At 47.0% G+C, this 19057-nt stretch overlaps 2 protein-coding genes and 1 long non-coding RNA gene across 4 annotated transcripts in view; 1 reads left to right on the top strand and 2 right to left on the bottom strand.

The window, feature by feature from the left end:
* The first annotated feature begins 111 nt into the window (after positions 1-111).
* Positions 112-5534, top strand: TUBD1 (tubulin delta 1). Of its 2 annotated transcripts, XM_066563548.1 has the most exons (9): positions 112-212; positions 1025-1219; positions 1498-1645; positions 1824-2040; positions 2698-2929; positions 3599-3763; positions 4340-4471; positions 4939-5122; positions 5209-5534. In XM_066563548.1, exons 2-9 carry the CDS (start codon positions 1048-1050, stop codon positions 5309-5311), a joined length of 1353 nt encoding a protein of 450 aa, XP_066419645.1. In that variant the 5' UTR covers positions 112-212; positions 1025-1047; the 3' UTR covers positions 5312-5534. The 2 variants fall into 2 exon arrangements, with proteins under 2 accessions (XP_066419645.1, XP_066419646.1); XM_066563549.1 differs by lacking the exons at positions 112-212; positions 1025-1219; positions 1498-1645 and having other exon boundaries at positions 1949-2040; positions 2756-2929.
* LOC136565108 (uncharacterized) lies at positions 2352-10548 on the bottom strand. The gene is made up of 2 exons (XR_010784805.1): positions 9326-10548; positions 2352-6479 (listed from the first exon to the last, which is right to left on the bottom strand). It is a non-coding gene; the product is annotated as an uncharacterized lncRNA (long non-coding RNA).
* Positions 10549-14510: 3962 nt separating this feature from the next.
* Positions 14511-19057, bottom strand: part of VMP1 (vacuole membrane protein 1) — a 63274-nt gene continuing 58727 nt past the window's right edge. The window contains exons 11-12 of the mRNA XM_066563366.1: positions 16526-16628; positions 14511-15322 (exon numbers count right to left, since the gene is read on the bottom strand). Coding sequence (XP_066419463.1) covers positions 15179-15322; positions 16526-16628 — 247 coding nt within the window. The 3' untranslated portion in view covers positions 14511-15178. The remainder of the gene's footprint in view (positions 15323-16525; positions 16629-19057) is intronic.

Below are 19057 nucleotides of genomic sequence, written 5' to 3'. Positions count from 1 at the left end.
GGCCGAGCCTGCGCGGTGAGCGCGGCCGCCCGCCCCCGCCAGCGGCGCGGCGCCTGCGCGGAGCCCGCGGTGAAGCCGCGCGGGCGGCGCGTGCGCAGAGGGCGCCGTGAAGCCGCGGCGGGCGGGAGCGGCCGGGCCGCCTGCCCAGAGCGCGCTGTGCGCGTGCGCCTGGCGGGCGGTTCGAAGGCGCGGCGGGGGAAGACGGGGATGAGGTGAGACCTGAGGGACTCCGGGGCAAACCGGGACCTGCACCGACATCATCGGGACCCCGCGACGGGATCTTGAGGAGAAAGGCTCGGGGATGGGCCTCGGGACCGAGGGCCGTGAGGGCAGGCAGCGCCGGGAACATGGCGGTGTTCCCTGAGGGGGAGCCCGGTCCTGAGGGGGAGCCCAACCCGGAGGGCGTTCTGTGCCCGCGGGGACCCGAGTGCGGCTCTCCGCGGAGAGAATCGGGCACGGGAGGGTCGGTGTCGAACGCTTTGGACATGAGCCTTTCCTGACAGTAATTCAGGTATTTATTTATTTTCTGCGTGAGCGGTGACTCGGTCTCCCAGTGACGCCCGGCGTGGCCCGACACGGGCTGGAATCGGACAGGAATGGCAATGAGTGCTGGTACAGGAGGGCTGAGGCACGGCTGGCATGGCAGTGAGGAACAGCAGCCCAGAATAACCAACAGAGTTTAAAAAAAAAATTGACCTTGTTTCTGTGAAGGAGTAGAAAAGTGAGAAAGCAGAGCTGCTGTCAAATGCTGAGTGGGGAAAAATGTCAAAACATAGCAGGATGGAGTCAAACAGTTTGCTCTGTGTGGTGGAAACAAGGGGAATTCTGCAGGGAGTCCTTTTGTCACCTCAGCAGGCTTGGACACCGGGCCTGGTGCAGTTCTTAACTGGAAAATAGCTACGTTTATGAACTGGCTTAAGATTTCCAATTTTGCATCCTAGTCCTCTAACTCTTGAGTTATAATTACTTATTCCCATCCTGCTTTACCAAGCAAAAGTGAGAATACAAATAATTTCTTTTTCAGGCTTAAACACCAAGTGAATAAGGATGTCAATTGTCACAGTGCAGCTCGGGCAGTGTGGGAACCAGATTGGGCACGAGGTGTTCAGTGCTCTCTGCAGTGACATCCGTGGCACCCACGGGCTGTGCTCCAAAAATGAAAACCAATCCTACCACGATTCCTGCAAGGAACGGTTCTTCTGCCAGGAGGAATCTGCAGGTACAGCTTTAAAGGGCTTTTTTTTCCTCTCTAAGGGTCTGATTTCAGCACAGAGAAACACCAAATGGTTTATTTCATGAGAGATCTGTGTTCTCTGGAGCTCAGATTTGGTTTTGGCACAATAAATGGTTCAGCAGAAATCAGGGCATGGCCAGATCCTTTCTGTATTGGCCCATTAGGAGTGGTAGGAATAACCCTGGGACATTGTAGCCATCCAAGCCCATCATCCCATTAAATAACCAGCACTTTTCCCCAGGTTTGTTTTCCTTCCTGTGCAGTGCCTGTTGCCCGGGCCGTGCTCGTGGACATGGAGCCCAAAGTGATCAGCCAGGCCTTGGCCACGGCTGCCAGCTCTGGCCACTGGAGGTACAGCAGCCACTCGCACTTCTGCCAGAAGCAAGGATCTGGGAACAACTGGGCCAACGGGTAGGAACAGCTGCCTCAGCTTCCCCGGGGCAGTTCTGGAGGCTGAGGAGCTGCTCAGACTCCCCAGGATTGGTAATGCAGCAGCTGTGGCACTGAGAGTAAAATGTGCTTTATGAATAACTTCACCTTTCTGCTGTTATTGTGATGGCCTGTCTTGGAGCTCTGTGTCACCCCACAGGTACTGTGTTCACGGGCCCAGACACAAAGAAGCAATCATGGACCTGGTGCAGAGAGAGGCAGAGAGGTGTGACAGACTGGGGGGATTTCTCACAGTCATGAGCATGGCTGGGGGCACAGGATCAGGCCTGGGAGCCTTTGTGACCCAGTGTTTGAGAGATGCTTTTCCAAGCTCCTTCATACTGAACCACATCATCTGGCCCTATGGCACTGGGGAGGTGAATGTCATGTTGCCTTTTAATATGTAATAATATTTTACATGGAATTTATAGGTTTATAATCAGTGGTTACTTTTAAACAATATACCTACAACAGAAATAAACTAAGTAATAGGTAAATAAACATAATAAATGGGTAATTATAAACTACATAAAATAAACATAAAATGAAATAAACATAAAAATAGAAATAGCCATAAAATGGGTAAATAGAAAAAATAAAAATAGAAAAGAATAAAAATAGAAATAAACATAAAAAATGGGTACATTTTACACTGAAAAAGTTCAAGTGACTCACTATCACACCCAAAGAATTTTTACCAAAAAATTCCTCTTGATAATTTAATTGCTGAAGTGATGCAGATTCACAAGAAGCCAACTAGAAATCTCCTGCTGTGCTCTTATCTCAGCATTGTAATCAGTTCCCAGGCAGATCTGGTTCCAGCATGTTTGTCTGGAGAGAGATGGATAACCTGATTTTCACAGGTCTTGCCCTCTTTCCATGAAAAGGCTCTGACCTCATTCTGCACTCTGGCAAAGAAAATGAATCACTTCCTAAATCATAACTGAGGAAACAGCAGGAGCCAGGGGATTATAAACTAAAAGGAGATTAAATTGTTTGACTCTTCTTTGTGTGTGTTTTTTGTTTGCTTCCAGGTCATTGTTCAAAACTACAACTCTGTTTTGACTCTGTCACATCTGTACCACTCCTCAGATGCCCTCCTTGTCCACGAGAATGATGTCATCCACAAGATCTGTGCCCAGCTGATGAATATCAAACAGATTTCCTTCAGGGATGTCAACCAAGTCATTGCCCACCAGCTGGGCAGCGTTTTCCAGCCCGCTCGCCCCGCAGGAGGGGGCTCAGGCTACAGCAGGAACCCCTTAGGTACCAAAGGCAGCAGCCACTCACCTTGGTGGGCTCAGCAAAGCTGGGAGCTGAAGTGCTGCAGGCTCCTTGCTCGAGTGTTTGGATACATCCCAAGTTTTAGGACAGGAAAAGAAGTTCAATCCCAATGTTGTAGCGGAGTCAAAAATAGGTTCCCCCAACTTCTGGTTTCATTCTTTACCAAAAACCCTGTTTCTCCTTTTTCAAGTGATCACAGACTCCCTTGTACCTGTTTACATTTCAGAGGAAATTTGTGCAGGGCAGTAATTTTGGACTGAGTTCCACATTTCACTTTGGGTTAGAAGTCTGGATGAGCTGAAACAAACTGACTGTTTTAAAGTTTGCTTAGGCAGAAGAGGTGAGCAGAGAACTGGGTAGAAACATGCAGCAGACTGACATTTGTACCTTGAAAGAATTCGAGAAAGTTGCCCATATTGCTTGTAAAATTAAACTTCCACATCTGTCTGGAGTGCAGAGAGAGTCCTTGAGATTTTTGAAGGAAACTGTAACATAAAAGCTGCAACCCCCTGTACAGAACCCAGTAACACCCAGCAAGTTTGCATGGCTTTGAAATTGCCAAACCTCTGAACATTCCCCACTCCCTCCCATTTGAGCTGCCCTGTGCAATATCTCTGTCAAACATGAGCAGCTGTTGCTTTCTCCTTTCAGGAGATTTGATGGAGACGTTGGTCCCACATCCCGAGTTCAGGATGCTGGGCCTGAGGAACATCCCCCAGATGCCCGAGAGCTCCCTGCCCTACAGCACCTTCAGCTGGCCTGGCCTCCTCAAACACCTCAGGCAGATGCTCATTGCTAATGCTCAGATGGAGGAAGGTAAATAAACACCAGCCCTTCACTCTTGAAACGTTCATTTGTGCAGATGCAATAAAGCTGCATGGTTTGGAGAGTTCAGAAGAAGCTGCTGCCCTCAGCAGGAGTTTGCCCCCACCAAACCAGCTGCTCCTTTCACCATTCCCTCAGCAGCTCCCTGATTGCTCCTGCTCTGCTTCCAGACATCTCAGTTAATTATAACTCTTGGAAACACACAAACCAAGCTGACAGTCTGTGCACTTCATTTACATAACTCATTTGGAACATTCCTTGGATGGTGAGCTCTGCTTTTTCTTTTTACACCTTCTATGCATAAAAATGAGGCTCAGCTCTCCCATGTGATTTACATGGAGAACTCAGCTACAGCTCCCAGTTATGCAAGGAATGGGCTGGAGGCTTGCTCAGTGTACAAACAGGTACCCAGGCAAATCCTGCTGGACAAGCACTGCTGTTCTCTGGGAATTGTGTGACTGCTACAAACCCCAGCGTGGTCTCAGCTTGGGGCACAGGGACAGTTCCCATCTGCATCTTCACAGAACATTAACTTGCTTTTCCATCTCCTTCTCCCAAATCCCAAAGGCATCGATTGGCAAGTGCGACCACCACACGCAGGCTCCTCCATCCCCTCCACAAACAAACCCCTGCACTTCAACACCTCCATTGCCAACCTGCTTGTCCTGAGAGGAAAAGATGTGCACAGCGTGGACTTGGGTAAGGGAGGAGCCCAGCACCTCAGGGGTCTGGGTTCACATCTCACTGCTGCCTTTGCAGCCACACCTGGTGCAAACAGAAACATCCCAAGACCACACATTTGACTCCTAAAGTCGATATTCCCTCCAGAAACATTTTGCTGTCCAAGGCCACATTGTCTAATTGCTTAGGGCTGTTGTGTTTTACTTCTGAGTTTCCTGAAGCACTTTAGGGAAGGAGGAAGAGACTCGAGTCTGTATATCTGGAATTCTTGGCTATAATGGCTGAAAATAAATTTAGCAGTTTCTGGAGTGGTGAGCATTGCTGGCAGCTGAAGTATCCACACCAGTGTGCTTCTAGGTGATCTGAGGAATCTGTTTAAAGTTGTATTTTCAGCAGGCTGCCCACTGTGCAGGTGACAGCACTGATTAGGCCACACAGGGATCAGGGGTGGGATTGTTCCAAAGGCTCTCCTGTTTCTGCTGCAGGAAGTTTCCAAGATCCCTCCTTGTACACATCATGGCTGAACCCCCAGGAGGCTTTTAATGCATGGAAAACTCCCAGAGCATTTAACAAGTATGAAAAATCTGCTGCTTTGGTCAGCAACAGCCAGTTCCTGCTGAAACCTCTTGACAGCATCGTAGGAAAAGCTTGGAATATGTTTGCTTCCAAGTAAGTGAAAATAGTTATGCTGGTATTTCACTAATTGCCAATATCTGCACTGATTTCTAATGTCTGAGCCATTCTTCAACACACAGAGCTTACCTTCACCAGTACACAAAGTTTGGAATCCAAGAGGAAGATTTCCTGGACTGCTTCACAACCCTGGAACAAGTTATCTCCAGTTACACCAATCTGTGATTTATTTCTTTGGTAAGAGGGCCTGAAATAGAGATTTCCTGAAAGAACCAAGCTGGAAAACCTTCCATCAACTCCCTGAAGTATGTAAATTATTGACTGGAGTTATTTTTCAGTCTTAGGAGCAGAGTGTCTGTGTGTGTGAATAGCAAGAACTGTAGCTGAACTGAATATATTCATATTGTTCTTATTTAATATATCTAATAAATACCTATTTTTCAATACATTTGCTATATACTGTGGCTACATCCTTTTCTGACCATTTCACTAAGCAAAACTACAACTCCTGTTTTTCTCCAAGTTATAAGTTAATTAACTTGTTAATTATTTAAACATATCTGCGATGGGGATGACTGGTAAATTGCAGATGTAAGAATTTATCATTTGATATCATAAATACATTTTCTAAGTTCCAAAGTCCCTTGAAGGACTTGGCTCCTTTTTGCACGAATTTTACCACGACCACAAGGTGGTGCCCTGGGAAGCTGCAGCTCCCTCCTGGCTGGAGAAGGGGGGGAATGACTTGGGAAGGCACCCACTGAATTAAAATGAATAAAAGAGTGCAGGAGAATTAAAGATTATCTTGCAACACTGAGCTCTTCATTAATGGTAGGGGAGCTTTGGGAATTCTTGCCATTCCCCCCCATTCACCCTGTTCTCCCACAGAAATAATCCCACAGGCCAAAAATTAAAAGAATTAAATCAATCTCAAGGACATTTTCCTTGACAAATGGACAAATTTCACAGTGCCCCTTCAGGTTTTGGTGCCATTTCATTGGCAGCTCAGAGCTGGGACCTGCTCTGGCCAGAAGGGATTTTCTGCTGTTTCTGCCACTTTCAACCATTGTCTAATTTGGGTATTTTCACAGAAGAAACTGCAGGAAAGATTGCACAAGAAGTTCAGACAAACAGCACAGGCAATTCGAGTTTGCAGGAACAAAGGGTCAGGAAAGGAGACCATGGTGAGCTTCTCCCTCCTCCAAAAGGCACAGGATGTTCAGCAGCACAGAAATCAACTCCCATGGTGCTTTCAAGAGATCACAAACAGAATTTCCAGAAATGAGAACAGGTAACTCCATGAAAAGCTGGCCAGGTCCCAGGAATCCTTTTCCTTCTCCCTTCACAGAACAGGTAAAGGAGTTTTTCAAAAGGCTAAGGACAGGTGAGTGCCCTGAGAAAGGAGGAAGAGAGCGCTGGGTTATTGTAGTGCTGTGGCAATGAATAACTTTATTGCAGAAATAACCTCGTGTTATCTCTGGATTCATAATTCTGAGCATGAGGCAAGCACAGCAGGTGCTCAGTGAACCCATGAATGATACAGAACCATATTTGTTATTTATTTATGGCACTTCAGGCTAATGGAACAGGATATTTGGTCTTTTTTGTTTGTTTGATGGCAGAATTTGTGCCACGTCAGGAAGCACAGCACACAGGTAAGATGTCTGACCCCAAAGCAGAAATTCACATTTTAGCTGCTATAATCCCCTACTGTTCTGGAGCAGGGGCTGACAGGAATTGTTTTAGGCACCTCTGAGCTTCTTCCTGTGAATGTTTTTCAGTCCTGAAATTCTCACACCCTTTTCCAAACTGAGCATTCTTTTTTTTTTTTTTTTGATCTATGATGGGATTCCTTTATTTTTTCCCCAGGATGTGGAGAGGGTCAGAGGGACAGGAAGTAAGCAGCCACTGTCAAATTGTCATCACCTGCAATGGCATTAAAAGTGGAGGAGTAATTCTCTATGTAATTGATAAAATTAATTATGCAAATAGAGCCTGGAAGGAGGCCTTTATTCCATTAACAATTGCAATTAAAGAGGTAGATCAAAGGTCAGCACAGGCCAATGGCTCAGACAGGAACAGCAGAACCAGTGGCCCTGACCTTGCTCGTTGTAGGCAAAGGCCCCACAGGATGTCCCTAAAGGCAGAACAATGCTCCAATCTCACCATTGTTTGTTGGAGCAGACAGGTGCAGCTCACTTGGAAGCTGATTCAAGAACTCCAACTAGAGCAGACATTTCATGGACAGGAGAACATTTATTTGACCACAAAAAAAAACCCAAAACAAACCCTATCCCCCTAGAAACAACCCACAAACAAAGCAAAATAAAACAAACCCAGCAAAACCAAAAATAACCTTCAACAATCTAAAATGTTTTAAACACAGTGTTTGGCAATGTAGTTACAAATTATTTCTTTGGGCAGAAATAGATATTGGTGTTTTTAAGGTTAGACTCAGTACCAGCACAGGAAGGATGGAAATGTGTAAGAGAAAAGAATCTATGGTTCCCACAACAACCAGGGTTTAACACACGAAAAGAGGAAATTATATTCAAATTACCAGTTGAAACACTACTGAGAAGCACTAAGGTACAAAAGGGCCTTGAATGAATAATTCACTTCTTTCTGCATTTGCTAATAAATTTAGTATGGATAAATATTATGAAATGAGAGCCCAAACATCCAAAAGGAAATAGGACTGAGTGTACTTTAAAGAAATCTGCTTTTTGCTGGACTCCACTGTAAAAACTGCACAAGAGGAATCAGGAAAGTGATTCATGGATCCGATATAGCACGAAAAGCTCCCAAAAGGAACTGAGCTGCTGCCTTTCCTCAAGGGCAGCCCAGACCGAGCTTTGCCAGGGCAGCCAATGCCCCCGGAGCTGGAGCTGATAACGCCGAGTGTGAAGCACGGAGCTCTTCCGGCTCTTTCAGCCCAACCGCGCTCACAATGGTCCCTTCTGAGCCCCATTGTGGCAATCCTGGCCCCGCAGGCCCGGCCACTTCCCCTGCACAGCCCAGCCCCGCTTAACCCTTTCCAGGAGCGGTGAGAGAGAAATTCCTGCCACCCACAGGGAAAAGGTGCAAACGGCCCCAGAGGGGAGATGGGAGAAGCTGCTCCTCAGGAAATCAAGGCAATTTTTAGAGTAAAGGTGCTCCATGATAAAGAGCATGGAAGAAATGAAAATTCTAACCCCATGTTCGTACAAGCCTGAGAGATATCAAACAGTGGCTCCTAAGAGAGTCACACTTATCTGTGTGGATTAGGTGCTAGAAACCTTCTTGTCTTAAAGCCAAACTTAAAAATCCCAAATGTTACACTGTAAGATATAAAAATTAGTAAACTGAGGGTGTTCTCCAGGCCAAGATTCCTATTTTAAAAGCAAAAGCACTAAGTGGAGAAACTAAATAAGCCACTAGTTAAACAACAACAACAAAAAAAAGACATAAAAACATTTCTTGAGGTTTTGTTTCAGTGGTTGTGTGTGAGGAGAAAGGAGCCCCGTGCTGGACTTGCACTGAAATGGGTGCATTCTGCTAAAATGATTATTGTACATATTTGGTTACATGGACAATGTCATGTTTATTTAAGGCTCACAAAAATACCCTTCAGTTGCCTGAGATGGTGTTTTGTGGGCAGGATTGGGTTTGAATTTGTGCCCAGCAGTGCCCAAGATGTACCAGATCATTTCCAGGCCCCATCCCACAGGCTGAAGGTGGAATCAAATCCTGCATGGGGCTGCTCCCTGCAGTCTCCTGTGGGCTGCTGAGAGCTGGGCTCTGGCTCACAGCTCCTGCTTCCCTCATGGCCTGGAACCATCCTGAGCCCAAGGATCCATCTGCCATGGAGGGGCTCGCTGCTGCTGCCCTGTCCTCTGCCACTTGCAGAGCAAACTCTGGGAAGTTTCCTCCCCACCCCACTGTGGGCAATTCCTGCCTGTGTTATCTGCCTGGGAGTCTCTGGAGTCAGCAATTGTGTTTATGGAGTGATTTGGGGTTGTGAATCTTTCCTTTATAGGCTGAATTTTGGTGAAATAACCAAAACAGTCAAAACCATAAATATGGCAATGAAAAACCAAAAATCCAATTCAAAACTCTGCTCCCAAGAACAAAGCTTCCATTCCCCCCCACCAGCCACATAGCTCAGAGTCTCAGAATTTCATATTACATTTTCCTCTATAAAGATTTAGTCAGGCTCCCCTCAAACCCAGTATTTTCACATAAGAACCAGACACAAACCTGGCGTGTGCTGTGAAAGGAGAGCTCACTCTTCAGTGACATCAGGAAGGAAACCTCAGCACGTGGGGTCCTGTTCCAGCTGAACAAACCTGCAGGGAACAGGCTTGAACTTGGCCAAAAATGGCTCCACACCAGGGCAGAGAGGGCTCCAAGGCTCGAGGGAGGGGACAGCAGTGACAGTTTCAAGCAAGGGCTCTCAGGCTCTGCCAAACACCACTTCAAGCCTTTCCTTTCTCACCGAATTGCAAGGATCTCTCAGTCCCAGCTGGAGCCTATTGCCAGACATTGCCTCACTTCCCCCACAGACACCTGGCTCCTCCTGGGCTGCCCTGGGCTCTGCCCCAGGCAGGAGAGGGAGAGGCACTTTGTGCAGAGTTAAAGGAGGCAGAGAATGAAAATCACCACTTGCAGTAGCAAAATACTGCTCTGAAAATGGTTTTGGCACCCATTCGTTGGAAGTCAAGTAAATACCAGCTTCAGGCATCTTAAAAGTTTCTTCCTTGCTGCTCCCCACCTCGGGCCTTACACAACAGCCAGGAATGCACTGCCTGTGTCACAGGAGGTCAGCTGGGCTGAGGAGAGACCTACAAATGCAGGAATCTGAGAAATGAAACGTTATGAAAATATCCTAAATATGAAGAGCTCTCCAGAGAGCAGCTGCAGCAATCCAGGCCCTGGGAGCAGTGAGGTTTCCAACCACCCCAGAGAGGTTTTGTGACCATGGTGGCATCTGCACGAGGTTGTAAATCTGAATGTGTTTTCTCTCTGAGACAGAGAAATGCTGAGCACAGAAACTTGTGTTTTCCCATCAAAGGGTGGAGAAATCCTAATAACCTTCCTGAGGAAAGCCACAGTCCCTCAAAGTGTGAGCCCTGAACAAGGTACTGATGTTTTAAACAGCAGCAGCTCCTGCAAGAGAACTGCCAGGTTCTTTCCTGCCGGCACAAAGAGGCACCACGAGGTCATTTCCTGCTGCAAGGAGCTTTGGGCAATGCGTGGCTGTGCTATGAACTTCTCACAGGTGACACCAGAGTCACCAGCCCGCGGTGGCGGCCCAGAGGAGCCGTTGGCAGAGCCGGGTGTGGCTTTAGCAGAGCAGGAACGGTCCCCGAGCTGCCACTGCCCCCCCCGGGTTCCTCCTTGGCACGGCCCGGGCAGCGCCGGGAACAGCCCAGCAATGGCCCGGGAAGGGTCCGCAGCAGCCCAGAGCCCCTCAAACAGCTCTGCTGAACGGCGACCTTTGGGCTAATGCTAATGCAGCCGCTGCTCTTTGACTCAATTCAGGGATAATAATAATAATAATAATAATAATAATAATAATAATAATAATAATAATAATAATAATAATAATAATAATAATAATAAATTAATAAAACCTCCTCAGCACAACAAAGGGCAGTGCTAAAGCAAACTAACCCCAAGCTGGGCTCATTCCAGGTTCCCATTTGCACTTTTTTCCACCACACCTGGACACCACCAGCACTGAAGGGCTGAGTGGCCTCAACAACCTCTTCACTGCAATTCAAACATGGTAATAATCACCTTTTATAGGCCAAATTACCAAGGTTTTTTCCTGAATTTTTAACACATTCCAAGCAGCCACAGATTGCAGGGCTCTCCCACTTTGGAGAGGTGACATAACAGTGGTGAGTTTCTGTTTGAGCGCCTTCCCCTCCTGTGACAGCTGACCCAGGTTGTTCCAGCCTCTCCCTCGGCCAGAACAATGTTCTGCTGCCTTTCACGAAGGCTGAGTGGATGCATCGATAAACAAGTGAAATGTATGAAGAAATTCAGGCCAGCATTTCCTACCCTCCATTAGGCACCTGAATTAGCAAAGCCACAGCAGGCTCAGAGTTTTTCACCCCAATCCTTCTAGAAATGACTTTGCAAGAGCACGTGCAGATATTTACCCCCCGTCTGAAAGCACCAGAGGGGTTCACAGGGGAGGGGCCTGCCCCACTGCCCTCACCCGGGTCCCAGTGATCCAGCACCGATCCTCACCTGCCCAACAGGATCCCCTCCCACTCTCCAGCAGCTGCTGCAGTCTGCAGAGAGCTGGGGGAAGTTCTCACTGTTTTCTTACTGCTTTTCCTTTCTCTCCAACAACCAAATTTACAACAAAAAAAAAAAAACAAACCAAACAATTTTAAATCTCAGAAGTCATTCCAATTACCTTACCTATAACTACATCCAGCCTTTTAACTGCTGATTATAAAGTATTTTTTAACCATGTGCTTCAAAGAAAACCAATCCTCCAAAGAACACACCCAAGCCCCACCATTCTTTACACTTGCCATCGATTTTGTTCACTAATATTTCTATTTCTGCTTGATAATCAGGGAAACATCCAGAGTGTTTGCACTGAGCAGTGCCTGCAGCGAGGGGGAGGCTGATTCTAACCATGAAATAATGAAATAACGAAGGCCAAAAGCACAGCAGGGAAGGACTTTCTGGAACAGCAGCAAGGCCCTGTCAAGTGCTGGTGACAAGGATGTTCTGGCAGGAGCAGGCAGCTGGGGGAGCTGAACAGAGCCAGGGTGACACTGGCAGGGGCAGGGCTGGGGACAGGGAGCAGCAGCTCTGATGCTCTGAGGGATGCACAGACTGCCCTGCCCTGCCCTGAGCTCTGCTTCCAGCACCAATTCCGGCTGGGGCAGGGGTGGCTGCCAGCACGGCAGCGCTGCCACCTCTCGGGTGTGGGCAGCCACAACCCTCAGGGACGGGAAAACAGGGAGAGAACCCAGAGGAGGAGGAGCTGCAGCCCCCCCGACCTCGTTTCACAGATAATGAGACTAAAATAAAAATCTCTCACATTAAAGTCATTAGTTGTTCTTACAGGGCTGTTACCTCCATGTGATTTTCACTCATTCCCAGCAAAAAGCAAGGTACTTTATTTAGTGTCTAACTGCACAAAACAGCAGCTAAAAATAGGGATTTGTGCCAAGAGTGTTCCTCTTGCAAGAGCTCCCTTTGGATTTGTCCCCTACACACTGAACTGACTTGACTGCTGCTAATGTGTAATGAAGAGATGTACAACAAAAGGAAACTTTGGGTTAAGGGACCAAAATCCACATTTTCAGGTCAAGTGCTAAAGGCTGAGTCTTTCTCTGAAGGCACAAAATGCAACTGCTGAATTATCTCCTGAATTATCTCCTGAATTATCTCCTGTGCTCACACTGGACAATGCCTGGGACCCAAATGTCACAGTGTGACCAAGAGAGTTCAATAAGAGAATGGAAACAATCCAGCTGAAATAAACACTGGGAAACGTTATTTCTTTGTTTATTTAAGCAAACATAAAACTATCCATTGCAAATCTCATCAGGTTTGTGTCATTTTTGTGTCATTTTTCTTCTATTTTTATGGGTTTCTTTACCTTTTACCAAGTCTTATCTCCCAGATAGAAGCAGGTAGAATGATCACTCTATTCTTTAATTAGAGTTAGAAAGCTTCAACATAACAGCAGAGCTTATTGGAATGGACACACGGAAACACAAGCTGAAGAACAACATATATATATATATATATATATATATATATTTCACACTATAAATATGTAAACATATTGAACCAAAAGTGGGAAAAAGTTTTCAGTTTTCCTTGTGGTTTTCCAGTGGGCAAGAGGCAGAATTCTAAGGAGACCTCTAAAATGTGCAGTTTATTGGTTCAGGCTCTAGGGAAAAGGGTTTTTTTCTCTTTTAGTTATTGTTGCAATGTCCTGATTCCAGCCTGAGAACACGCAGGGACCCCAGCACAGCCTCAATCATCAATGCCATCCCCTCCCAGAAGTGTGAGAGGTTAATAAATAAATACCTGTGGCCTTCAGGTGACAGATCTGGGGACCCAACAGCTGCCACAAGGAGTGGGGAGAGCAGCCAAGGGCTGTCACTGACCCAGTGTCCCGAGTGATCCCTCACAGAGTGCAACACCCAGGCTCTGCAGGCTGGAAAGGTGAAGTTCCAAACACAGCTGTGGGGTTTGGAGTTGGACCAGAGCAAGTTCTTTGTGACATTACTGTCAAAGGCCATATTCAGGACAAAAATTGGTAAATGTATTTAATACTGTTCACCTTTTAAAAACCACCAGAGCAGCCTTGGTGCTCTGAACTCCCTCACAGTGACCAACTCCTGCTCTGGGACTGCAGACACTGGGACTGAACGTGTTGGAAGAGCCCCTGCAAACCCTCCCCAAAGTGCCTGGAGTTCCCAGAGAAAGGTACAAACCTCAGCCCCAGCAGGGGAGCTCCACCTTCAGCAGGCTCTGTTCTGCAGGGCTGGAGCTCAGTGCCAGCCCAGGCACTGACAGATGTGCTGCTGCTGCTGCTGCTGCTGCTGGATGGGAACAGCTGGGCAGGATGAGGAAGGGTCAGATGAGAGATACCAAAATGTCAGACAGCCTACCGACTGTTGTTGCCATGAGATCCAACAGTCAACATCAGTCTGATAAGCTATCCGACAGGATGGTACAGCCAGGGCCGGCACAGCTCAGCACAGCTCAGCTCGGCACAGCTGCTCCAGCCTGCCCCACCTGGCCGAGGAGCAGCCTCAGCCCAGCTGAGCTCGGGGCTCTGGGCCACCTCCTGAGAATGCTCATTAACAAGGCAAATTAATTCTTGGTGCTTACCCCCCTAGGATAAAAATGATAAAAATGAAAAACAATTGTTCACAAGGCAGGTACAGCAGCAGTGGGACTGAGGCACTGAAGAGGGAAAAGAGCCATTTTAGTATCAATTCTGCTCCTGGACATCTGAACTGGCTGATCGTAACAAATCTGACTCTGAAAGCAGGAGGGGAAAGGTTCCCGAAGTTCTCTGCACCATTGCTGGGTAGACACAAATCTGCTTTCAGCTGGGATCTCAACTCTTCCCCCTCTCTTCTCCTGCACTGCCCACAGTCCAGGGCTCAGGGGCGAACACCCCAGCAGAATTTGAGACAACCAATCTTGGTCTCTATTTCACCTACTTAAGCACTGACTGTGCTTCAAGCAAGGCACAGCCTTCCTTCCTCCTCCCTTTGCTAAGCAAAACCTTCTGAAGAAAAAAGAACAAAAAAATGAACGAAACAAAAAAAGAACAAAGGGTTTGAGCACCTTTAGTGCAGGAAGGATGAGCAAACATGCACAGAGCATCCGAAAGTGAGAGAGGAAAGGAAACAGCTTCAAAAGACTGACACAAGAAATTCTGGAATGATCATAAGATGACTTTATAAAGTTTTTATCTTAACTTCATTCTAAATATACAGAATAAAAAATGTTGGCTTCAGCATTTTGACATCAACCATCTCTGCTAACATCATGAAGTTGGAGAGGGTGGCTTTTCCAGCGTGCAATGCAATGGGACACTGGGAACTCAGACAGAACAGCCTTACCATGAGGGACATGCAACACTTTGTACCCGGCCTGTACTCAGTTATTTACATTTTCATGGTCTTGAAACTGATGGAAAAAGCAAACCAGCCACCCTTCAAAAGAAAATGTTACCCTCAGGTGAGTCTGAAGTTAAATCAGGAGATGGGGAGTATTAAATCATCAGTTTTGGAAGTAATTTGGATGGACAACATTTGTGTTAAACTGCATTTAACACCCCACTGCCCATCCTGTAAAACACAACCCAGACTGGTGAAGCATTCACACCTTACTGAAACGTTTCTAAGTTTGTCAATGAAACCATTGCTCTAATATCCAAATTACTTTCAAAATAAAACAAACCAAAAAAACTTGTTAAGAGTTGAAAATTGATGTTAAAAATTTTTTCCCCCTTTTGAATAATGCTGTTTTTTAAACATATGAAAAGTTGTGTCATTTCTTGTGTCTGCCAAAACCCCTCCTGAGGGGTTTTTCCCATTTTTTCCAAGCTCATTTGGTTTTTTCTTCCGAGTACATCTTCTGTTGCAGTCGCTTGGCATAGCTCTGGGCCATGGAGTTGATTATAGATAAGATAAAATAACAAACCATGACAATCACCAATTTTTCAAATATCCAGGATAGCCAGTTTTCCCCCTGAAGAGACAAAACAGAAGGAGGAGGAGGAGAATGAAGATTAGGAACACGGAGAGTTCTGGGTGAAAGGGAAAAGCCTGACTGCGTCTTTATTCTACAATTAATCAAATTAAAAGCAGGAACCAAGTGCGAGCTGACAGGATTCCTGCAGGTCCCTTGAAAGACAGTGCAGGAGGGGCTGCCAAACCCACCGGCGGGCAGAGGACGAGTCCCTGATCATTCCCAGGGCTCCCAGAGTTTTTTATTATTCCCAGTATTGGCCGGGCTCCGTTAACAATTCGCGGAGCTCAGAATTAGCAGCCCCTGCCTGCCACTGCCTGTTCCTCGCAGAGAAATCAGGTTGGTGGTTAACAATGGGGTTTTTTTCCCTAAATTGCCTTTTTTGGGTTATCTCCCCGTTAGGATCCCACTCTTTGGTGGGGCCCTGAAGTTCCCGGCCGCGTTTTCTTCACGGGAATTCCAAGTCGTGCTTTTTGTCAAAGGAGGGCAGCAAAGCCCAGCTCAGCAATCTCCGCGCACTGCCTGGGCCCGGCAGAGCCTCCCCAGCTCCGGCTCTTTCGTGGTAACAAACGGGCAAAGGGACCTTTCCAACAGCTGCAAGTTCTGCACGTGAAATGTCACTCGGATCCGTGGATTTTACCTCAAAATGCCTCAGCAGCCTGAAGAATTTCATGTCAAAGCTGCTCTGTCCCACTGAAAATTCAGGGCAAGTTTTCAAAAACTTTAAATACTTTTTTTCATATCAAAGGGCACCTCTGCCCCCATGTACCTGCCCCGAACACTGTAATTTCTTTTCCTTTCAAAGACTCAAGGCTTGGGGAGTTTATTTCTCCTACTGCCCACTGAGCCACAGATCCCACTGGTGTCTGAAGCATCGGTGCTGCCCAGTTACCATTTCACGTGGAAAGGCAACTTTTTTGTCCTTAAATTTAACTTTCTAAAGAGGCAGCTAAATGCAGAGGCAAGACAAGCCACCGGTTTTGATTTATACTTTCGTTTTTTCTCTAAAGAATTTAAATCCAGTAGCACACAATATTTTTAAATCCCAGGTTGCTTTTAAAATGAGATTTTTGTCTATTCCCTGGGTGAGTGCAGATCTTTGAAAAACAGAATGGGGAGTTATGATTGTAAAAACTACAAGTCTAAGGAAGGCAAGGAAGGAAAACGTGAGGGAGGGACGGAGGGAGGCAAAGAGGGTCTTACCTGTGGCACAGCACTGTCGGATTTGTGGTGAAGTTTTATCCTCTGAGCTTCCAAATATTCTTGAAATGGCTTCTGAAGAGAAGGACCTATACTCGGAATAGCACTGATGGAAAGTTCATCCCAGAGAACAAGACAAAATAGAGGAGGGAAAAAAAAAACGAAAAAACATTTTTTTTAAACTTACCACTTTACCTAATCAGAATAAAATGTTCAGGCTGAGACACAACTCAGCAGAGAACTCGAAGCTACTCGAGAAAACAGAACCCCACGAAATAAATCACATTTCATCTTTTGATCTGATACTTCGGGAGGGATGCATTTCCCCAGATCCTCAAAAAGTGCTTAAAAAGAAAAATCTTTCTGAGCGAGGCAGCGCTGGGAAGAGAGGAGGAAGCCGAGAGCCGGAGCATTTCCTGGGAGGCAGCAGCGCCGAGAACCCAATGAATGACTTCGGAGAAGTCCAACATTTATCAGCGGCAGTTCCTGTAAGAACTGGTTTGAACCGATTAATGAGGAAATGACTGGGGCTTGTGTCATCCCTCGGTTAAAAAAGAAACTGCTCGCCCAGGCCTCGCCCCTCTCCCTCACGGAGCCGGCCCCTCTGCCCGGCCAAGTCCTTTTTAGGACAAGCCGTGCGTCATCCCGGCCCCGAAAGAATGCGGGAGCCATCCCGGAGCGCCTCCCCCGAGCCGGGATTAACAAAGGAACAAAGGAGAGGCTCCGAGCCGGAGCCCCGAACCCTCAGCCCTGAGCGCTGCCCCGAGCCCTGAGCCCTGAGCCCCGAGCCCTGAGCCCCGAGCGCTGCCCCGAGCCCTGTGAGCCCGAGCCCTGAGCCCTCAGCCCTGAGCGCTGCCCCGAGCCCTGTGAGCCCGAGCCCTGTGAGCCCGAGCCCCGAGCCCTCAGCCCTCAGCCCTGAGCGCTGCCCCGAGCCCTGTGAGCCCGAGCCCTGTGAGCCCGAGCCCTGAGCCCTCAGCCCCGAGTCCCGAGCGCTGCCCCGGCCCGGGCCCGCTCAAAGCCCCGCTCCTAAAGCCGGGACCAGCCCGGGTTGAGAAGGGCAGCACTCGGCTCTCGGCAGCCTCCAGCCTTCCCAGCAACTTTTCCTTAAATCCTGCTTAGCAGGAGAACCAAAGCGCTGTAAGGATGGTCACAACCCTTCAAAATGTCCCCAAATTCAAATATAAATCGTACATGATAAGCAGGCCTGAGCTGCGTGGGGAGAACATTCCCAAAGTTGGACCCACCCCATCCTAACCCCAGCACGGGGCAAGTTCTCATTACTGACCACTTCAATTGTAAAGAGAGATTCTGATTTTGTTTCATTTTAAATAAATCACTGTGTTCTTCTACATTATTCAACTCCCCGAATTCAAATATCAATGTGAAATGAACAGCAGCAGCCCCACGGCCTGAGCTGTGTGGGGAGAACATGCCCAAACTTGGATCCACCCCAGCCACGGGGCAGTTCTCATTACTGATCACTTCAATTGCAAAGAGAAGAGAGATTTTGATTTTTGTTTCATTTTAAAGAAATCTACATTATACATTAACGTACACGTGGTCTTCTACATTAAAAAACTCACCTGAAGTTTGATTATTTGGTTTTATTATACCCACTACTCCTGCTGCTCCTCCAGGGAGGGTTTAGTAAAACCCTTCAGAGCCGAGGTACACCAGGTGTAACTCCACGGAGTTGTACAATTGCCCATCTCAAACCCTTCCCCTCAGCCTCCTGCTCTGACACCATATTCTCTTTTCCAGGCCGAAGCCCAATTAAAAAATAACAGCTTTCTAATTTTAGGAATTTATGAAAAGCACGAAACAAAGTGTCTCATTCTCCTCCAGTAAATCTATTTATTTCCTTCATGGCCGGGGGCAAAGGAGGTTTTTTGAACCCATTTCCCAGCAAAAGGTCGCTTCCCTGGTGATTCACCGCAGGGTGAGGAAATTCTGTGCCCAGACTGGTAAAAATTCTGGGAAAAAAAAAAAAACCTGTAGTGCCCAAAGCACGTCCCTTGTCCATTTTATACAAGATGTGTCAATGTTCCAGAGGATTCCAATGATCCTGAGGTGTCCCAGCACTGGGAAAAGCTCTCCCAGGGCCGGCGGGACGAGTCACGCCGGGAACATCGGCCACATTTTGAGGTTTCTTTTCTTTCTCACCCAATTCTTGGGAGGCCTGAGGAGCGACTGCAAGGTAATGGTTTACTTTTGAACTGCTGCATGATTATGAAATGAGGAATATTTAAATGGTGAGGGATCAATGATTAACAGGGTGGTGTTCAAATGACTCCGTTCCTCACCGAAAACTGAACTGGGTCAGTCCCCAAATCAAATTAAGCACAGAACAAAGACATGAAACCCAAGAGCAGAGCCTTGAGGAGCTGCTGGTGCATCAAAACAATATTTCAAAAATTTTCTCACTAAATAATTCACTTTTTATTTCCTTTTCTGGGCACAGCTATTTGTTAAGTGCACAAAAGTAATTTTATCAAAGCAATTTTGAAGAACTGCAAGATCCTAAATGCAAGGACC

This window comes from Molothrus aeneus, chromosome 20, assembly GCF_037042795.1.
Source record: "Molothrus aeneus isolate 106 chromosome 20, BPBGC_Maene_1.0, whole genome shotgun sequence".
Lineage (NCBI taxonomy): Eukaryota > Metazoa > Chordata > Aves > Passeriformes > Icteridae > Molothrus > Molothrus aeneus.
Note: the sequence above shows the minus strand (reverse complement) of the source record. Positions and strands in the feature narration are given on the sequence as shown.

What these genes read in the sequence shown, in the direction of transcription:
- TUBD1 (XM_066563548.1), top strand. Translation starts at nt 1,048, where the DNA reads ATGTCAATTGTCACAGTGCAGCTCGGGCAGTGTGGGAACCAGATTGGG. An exon ending in GGGAACAACTGGGCCAACGG is followed by an intron (nt 1,646 to 1,823) that starts GTAGGAACAGCT and finishes GTCACCCCACAG; the next exon opens with GTACTGTGTTCACGGGCCCA. An exon ending in TAATGCTCAGATGGAGGAAG is followed by an intron (nt 3,764 to 4,339) that starts GTAAATAAACAC and finishes CAAATCCCAAAG; the next exon opens with GCATCGATTGGCAAGTGCGA.